This window comes from Anarrhichthys ocellatus, unplaced genomic scaffold, assembly GCF_004355925.1.
Source record: "Anarrhichthys ocellatus isolate YVR2014 unplaced genomic scaffold, GSC_Weel_1.0 scaffold7, whole genome shotgun sequence".
Classification (NCBI taxonomy): domain Eukaryota; kingdom Metazoa; phylum Chordata; class Actinopteri; order Perciformes; family Anarhichadidae; genus Anarrhichthys; species Anarrhichthys ocellatus.
In genome coordinates this window covers 389,546-396,881 of record NW_022280037.1, presented here as the reverse complement: position 1 = coordinate 396,881, position 7,336 = coordinate 389,546, and the positions used below count along the sequence as shown (strand labels likewise).

Genomic DNA, 7,336 nt, shown 5'->3' with positions numbered 1-7,336 from the left:
GCGCTGAAGAGAAAGGAGAAGTTTAATGCTGACATTGTTTTAAGGGTGTTAAATTATACCCGGGGAGCCCACCTTAGGGAGTCAACTTTGAACCACCTCATCGGGCATAAAAGCAGCATTGAAACTGCCCTTCACCTCCTTTGAACAATTGTGTTTGGAAAAGACAGAAACTGTATACATTTTTTATGAATTAATGTCCTAAATCCATTACAATATTTTAAAAAATATACTCATAAATGAAGTGTCAAGATTTGTTTTAGTTTAAAGGTAATTTTGAAAGATCTTTTACGCAAAGTTGTATGCAGGGTAATTGTCTTAGTTTGGCTCCTGAGAATGGGACCACAACAATCCGAGGCCTTATTACAACATCTCAAAGTAGTCCGTGTCATATTTAATCTTTTCTACATGTATTCGGTTTTCATGTATTATTTTGCCTTTTTGGAAATAATTCGCCTTGACTTCCCTAAAGAGAAACAATTCCAGAAACAAAAGCATTGACAACTAACACGAGGATCAACAAGCGTATTATTCAAACACTTATTAAATCCTTCACGTCTTCAACACAAAACTCCCTTTGGAAATATGGTGATTATTGTTAAGAAATGAAGTTCATCACCGTCGTGTACTTTTTTCACTCTGAAAAAGTTATTAAGCCACCTTGAGACACGTGTCCTTTTGAAAATATTTTATTTCGATAGACAACAACGATGTACACATACAATCAAAGCGCTATAAAAGCCAACATTTAAGAAAAATAACTTGTCCTTAAAAAAGATTGCATCTAAGGTAAGAGCTTTACGTTTTTTTTTTTCCTTTTTACAAGAGCTGTGGAGATTGAAGATTAAAAACCCGACTCACGACAATTATCACAACTCGTGAATTTGACCCAAAAGCAAAAACAAAACAAAAAATTAACATTTTGGCTATACCACATGTAAACTGCCAGAACGATTCACAGAAGAAGTCACAACAAACACAACAATAAGTTACATAAAATAATTAGAATAAATAAATAAATAAACATATGATGAAAAATATTGCAACAATTCTTCAATAATAATAATAATAACATAATAAAATATGTGCCAGCATTCAAAATTCAAACAGTCTATGTTGACTTTTTTTAAGGCAGTTATACAGCGGGATTTGGATGTGTATGTAGGCTATGTCGGACTAGGCTTATCTGTATACTAAAGGCATTCGTGGTTCTACTAAACGGAATGCTTCAGTCACTCTCTTTTTCCCCACCAATACAAAGTTGACGAGTTCTGTCGTTCACAAACAGCGTAAAGCTACAGCGATAGAGCGATCACGGTCAGAGAATTCAAAAGGCTTCGACGGGGGAAAGGATTTCTGAGAATTTTAAGACATTTCTTAGGTCTAGAAGCTATCATTGAACACATGTGCTGTCCTAGAAAAATACCCTTTAACAGTCAAACTAACGCTTTGTATTCTTTTTTTTTTTCTTGACAAACTAACTTGAGAAAGAAAATCTCAAAATAGGCCTATATGTAATTCAAATATAGAGAGAAGCATTCAACAATCACTGATTGGCATGGAAAATACACCTCATTAAACACCACTTAAACATCAAACCGCCCTGCCTTTCATTGGCCTAAAGTTATGGCAGTGAGCATCACAAACTCTTCATTTTTTTTAACCCCAAAGCCACTTTTTTGTTTCTCCTTTTTTTTTTATCCCCCCCCACCCCATCCCATCCCCTCCATTAAAGGCACGAGTTTAGTGTTGTCTTTAGCAGGCGGGGCGCACCGGCATCTGGAGCAGGATCACCTGCCTGTTCTCCGAGGGGTGGCACTTGTTTATGTGCCTGGTGAGCCCCGGCGAGCTGTAGAGAGTGGCGGGGCAGTATTTGCACGGGTAAATCTGGGAGGAGTGCATGAGGCGCAGGTGTCTCTCCTGGCCGGCCCTGCTGGTGAAACTCTCCCCGCACACCGGGCACAGCAGGCAGTCCGCTGGGCTCAGATTGAGAGGGCTTTGGTTTGAGGCTTCCTCTGAGGATGATGATGAGGATGATGATGATGCTGAGGAGGAGGAGGAGGAGGATACGACCGGAGCCTGCTCGGCCGGCTGGTCGCCGGTTTGAAACCCGTGCTCCTCCAGCACTTTCTTTTGCAAGGCCTGGTGTGCCATGATGTGTTTTCTTAGGTATGCCTGTCGCTTAAACCTCTTCCCGCAGTACTGGCAGTCATATGAGCCATCTTCAGAGCCCGACTCGGACAGACCTGGGCTCGGGGTGTCTCTGTCACTCATGTCTTTGGCTTCGTCGGTGACTGACTTGACACCTAGCGGTGGCATTTTGGCCGTGTCGGCTTTGATGCCCTGTGCCGGTGGCATCGCCGACGCGCCGGTGGTCCGGGGTTTGTGCCAGCGGCGATGAGAGGCAAGGTTGGCTGGGCAGCTGAACATTTTATCGCACTCGGGACACCGGTACTCGACCCTGACGATGCGGGAGCACTTGTGCTGAGCCAGGGAGAAGGGATCCGCATACGCCTCCTTGCACAGCTGACACACAAACTCCCCAAGAGGCTTTCCTCCGGACGGCGACCTCGGCTTCATCTCCACCGGTCCCTCTTTGATTTTGAGACCAAGCACGGGAGAAGTCGTCATCTCGTCTTCAAAGTTGAGTTTCCTAATGGCTTTGGGTTTCTTGGAGGCGGGTTTAGATTTGCGCTCTGTGCCGTGAGCTGCGGGTCTTTTGGTGGCAACCCGGTTGCTTGGCGCCGGGAGGCTGCTGGTGGTGCCGCTGCGGCTGCTGTTGCTGGTGCCGATTTTTAGGTCGACCGGGGCGTACAGGAGGTGGTCCAGTCCGGAGAGTGAGGCAGGTGTCGGGAATGACTCGGCAGAAATTGGCGAGCCCAGATTGAAACTTCGCTCAAAATATCCCCTGTCGTGCTCCTTGCTGATGGGCCGGGTGGGGCTGTAGAGGGCTTGGCACACCGCCTCTGGGTTGCCGAACTGTACCGGCTTCTCCAGTCTTGGCACCGGCACGTCAGCCGCTCTGAAATCCGGAGACGTTGCGGCGCGGTCTGGACTGGACGCCACGGACATCGGCGGGGAGGGGTCCACATAACTCGGCAAGGCAGCTGGGGTGGGATGCTCCTGGAAGTAATCTTCGTCTGACCGAGTCCTGTAGGAAATATGTGCAGATTTCTTGTTTCTTTTTACCAGGAATCCTTTGGGCATCTTGGCGAATAACAGCGGAAAGGCACTTCAGGGAGGTGGGCAAAGTCTGGAGTATCCAGGTTTATTAAAAATATGGCAACTCTAGAGGCGTATGGGACTTTATCTCCCCGGTATATCGATTCTTCTGTTGCTGAAATGTTTTCGTCTCCAAGGCATAGCTCCACTCTTTTTATGCCGGAATGATGCTATTGTTCTCGCCCCCCCCCCCCCCCCCTGTTGCAGAATCCCTGACCAATCAGATGAAAGCTGGATCCCAGTGGATTGGATTGTGGGAGGGCTCAGAGTCGGGGTTTGGTGGATTTCGTTGGAGGATGTGCAGATAGCTTAGCAGATGTACTGGCGGTTTATTACATTAATGTGTGCGCTCGGCCCCTCCCCGACAGAGGCACACGACGGGACCCTCCTCTTTTTACGGTCTGATAGGCCCCTATACAAATGCACACGTGCCACGGCTTTGTGGCTCTCATCTGGGGGCCCCGGAGCTGCCAAAAGGAAATATCCGTCACTGCCACAATCATCGAAATTTAGAATTAAGACAGGGATGAGACAAGCTTGGTCATACCAACCCAAAGCTGTGTTTCTTTCAATTTATCCTGTGGTGTTGCTCAAAGAGACCATTCACCTAAATATGCACAACTGTGAAACCAGATTCTCTCAGTTCAGTGGTTCACGTTGTTGTTGTTTTTTTGTTTTGTTTTTTTACCTCCACACGTTTTAGTCTTGTTTGTTTTCTCTATCCACGCTCCTCTTTTACGCACGACAGTTGCGCACATTACGCAGGCCTTCCAAGAGGCCAAAAAGGTTTTATAGACCTTTATTTTATTATGTCTTAAATAAACACTATAGAGGGTGTGCTTCTTTATTGTAGGGCACGTGTCTGTCTCGGTTTAACTCGACATATAAATCAGACATCTCGCTGCATACATAAGTAATAAGAAGGCCCTCTGGTCTTTGTGCACAATAGCCACGTCTGCCCGTTCTTGAATATCCCTGTCTTTTTTTGTCGTTTGAAAGGCAAATTGACCTCTTAACGGGACTCACGGCCAATCTGGCCCACAGCTAGACGCGTGCTGGGCAGAATCAGTGCTCCAGACAAAGAAGGCCGCAGCCGAGGCTTGTGTAGCAAAATGCTGCACAGATATGCAAAGTTAAAGTGATGGTGCTGTTGTTTCTGTATACACTGTGGAACTGTTATTTGTACAAACATGTGCTGTTTTCAGGATGGTTATTGTTGATCTTTCTGTTTAGTTTGCTGATATAAGTTTGTAATCTTCAATATTAAAGTGTGCATTGAATCCAAAGTTAAACAAGTAAAGATGTGTGTAATACCTTCATCATTTCTTCAAACAAACCTCCGTTTCTTTAAAACTGGTCTAATTCTGCAGCCTCCTGACTGTCAGACAAAAACATCTTTATTTCAGACGACTGTCTGTGTCTTATTTTCTTTACCAGCTCCCCTAAGGTTTCCGTGCATACCTCATATATTGTGTGTTTGTCTTTTTCCCTCGTTATAATGGCTAAATGTAGGCTGCAGAGCGCCACTTGGCAGAGAGTGCATTCTTTTTCCTTTCACTCGGCAGACCAGGGAGGAATTAATCTCCATCGTCGTACATTGTTCCCCTCATTTGCATAAAGCTGCACTATGACCAAGTCAAATAATTACACAATCGGCGCTGAGCCGCAGGCCTGCGCCTTCCTTTCAATAGGCCTCTGTGTGCCGGTGCCTTCTCACCTGCCTGAAAGCACACCGTTATTTTGGTTGGATAGGGTGAAATGACACATTTGCTAAAACAAGAAAAAAAAAATATATATATTTTATAAATTAGTTAAAGAGAGACAGATCTAGATAGAAACTTTCAATGATTTAATTCAGTGACTATGTTTGAACATATTTTTGAAGTATTCATCGAAAACCACATATTTAAAGTTACCTGCATGCCTTCTTATTTTTTAATCTTTTCTAATTCTTGTTTTCCCTGTTTCGCTGACTCGCCCATAGGCTATTCCTTTATATTTGCTCTTAGACATAAATATTATCCAAACTTCTTGTTCGGTGTATCTCGTGTTCGCCTCCTCTGCTCTGTTACTTGTTGTTCTTTCTTGTCTGCTCATCTATTAGTCGTGGTTTGTTGGGACTACATGCTTTGATGGCATTTTAACGAGTTCCTCTTTCCCCCATGATAATTTCTGTGGGGTGCGTGGGCCGGTGTGCTGCTGGCTACACAGACGCATGCGCGTGTTTGATCAGTGGCGCGTGCTGCACTGGCGGACGGGAAGCATAGGCGCCTAATTAGCATACAGCTGCAGCTACTTTAATGCAAGCTCAACTTCATCCTCCTAAACCGTATGGCATGCTGTAGGATTTTAAATGTTCTCAGTTTCCTCACAGCCAGTAGGCCATGTTGTCAATCTAATGTCTCAGGTGATATGATAACATTTAAAGATATGAATAAATAATAGTTTAAAATTATTTTTATGTGATGAAAAAAATAATTAATTTTTACTGTAGGTCTAAATTTGCTCAGCTTTCCACAAATAGTCACTTTAATAAGACGGCTAAGCTGTCGCAGGTCTGATAGTTCACACTCAATAACCAGAAGTTTGAGTTGAAGACCTATCAGTTTCTGAGTGTCTGGTCTCTGAAACCAGTTCTTACTTCATTGCACCACCTACAGGATGAAGAATTAATGCTGAGGATTTAAAGAGAAAGGTTGAGCTTCTGTATCCAAAACACTGCACACAGATTTCTTTGCAGGCATCTCACTCTGCTGTTCCTGTCAAACATTAACCCGGTTACCCAGGGAGCTGTGGAGCAGTTTGGTAATTCCACAAAGATTAGATTAGCTTCATTCTCGCCATACATGTACAGAAACCTCCTGTACCTCCCAGATGAATGATTGGCTCCATGTGCTTTTCCAACCCAAGCCAATTTGAAAGTGCAATAGGACATGACTGTAATTGGTGCTCACTACATGGCCACCTTCAATGCATTGTCAATCAATTATTGTAATGGATTAGCTGAGGTCCTATTCTGGCTGGGTGTAATCTGATAGAGGGCTCTTTCAGCACCATGGAGAGAGCCAGCGAGGGACCCAGATTTAATCAGGCAGGCTGTGGACACGGCACAGCCTCGGCTTGAGCCTTTGTCCCTGAAACTGAGAGCAGGAAGGCACCAGCAAGAGAACAATGACCCAGTAGAACAAAAGTGCCGGAGTTTATTGAAGTGATTGTTTTTTAAATATAGCTCTATTTGGGTGTTTCCAAAACACATTTAAACTATTTCTACAGAGAGATGATGGCTCAATTCACCTCCATTCTCTTCTATACTACTCTATTCTTTGTGGTTGCTCTGTTGCAGCTTTGTTTATGAATCTACCTGTTTGGTAGTGGGAATCAATCTACATACTTTTTCCGATTGTGTTTTAATTAAAATATATTTGTTGTTTGCTTCTGCTGTTTTCAGTGGAACAACTCACTGCTTGGCCTTATAATGCACTTTCCTTTTCCAAAGAGAAGATTTGTTTGGAGAGTCAGGAGGTTCTCTGCTATATCTTTTGTTTTCATAGGGAGAACAACAAAGACAGAGTCCTCTGTTATGTATTTGTTATGTGTTCCACCAATATGAACTGTGTGCCACTGTTTGGGTTTCTCGTGGAAGACAAGGAAGACCATCTGTTGGCAGTCTCAGGGGAGTCAACAAGTCACAGTGAAACAACAGTCAGTCGGCACTTATAAAGAGCAACAATAGTAAAAGGTTTGTAGTGAGCCTCTGGAAAAGAAGTCAGACTGTAGCATCCAGAGGATCAATGGGGAAATTGCCTGTTTGGTCATGAGAGCAACACAAAGGTCACTGTCTAGACTTTAAAGTGTACTTTAGAAGGATACCCGTGAGACCAGGTTACTGTGAAAAGCCCTGTAAAGTGGTATAGCTCTGAGCTTAAGACTAATGGACCTCGTTGTTGACTGAGAATGTCCCCGATGTCATCCATACTTTTGACAATGATGCTGATGACTCTGTGAGGACAGATGTTTCTGGGCTTTTATGTCATTTCTGAAGAGGTTCGGTGGAGCTGAACAACTACCAAAAATGGTCTTCTTCATATATGTATATACGTATACTGCAAGGTAAATA

The 7,336-nt window shown here is 43.9% G+C and overlaps 1 protein-coding gene across 1 annotated transcript; it reads right to left on the bottom strand.

Annotated features, from left to right (window-relative positions):
* Window positions 1-670: 670 nt before the first annotated feature.
* insm1b (insulinoma-associated 1b) lies at window positions 671-3,381 on the bottom strand. The gene has a single exon (XM_031847693.1). The coding sequence runs from the start codon at window positions 3,202-3,204 to the stop codon at window positions 1,753-1,755; it is 1,452 nt and encodes a 483-aa protein (XP_031703553.1). The 5' UTR covers window positions 3,205-3,381; the 3' UTR covers window positions 671-1,752.
* Window positions 3,382-7,336: the final 3,955 nt, after the last annotated feature.

Bases quoted from the DNA above. Each gene is read 5' to 3' on its own strand.
- insm1b (XM_031847693.1), bottom strand. From the start codon at position 3,204: ATGCCCAAAGGATTCCTGGTAAAAAGAAACAAGAAATCTGCACATATT.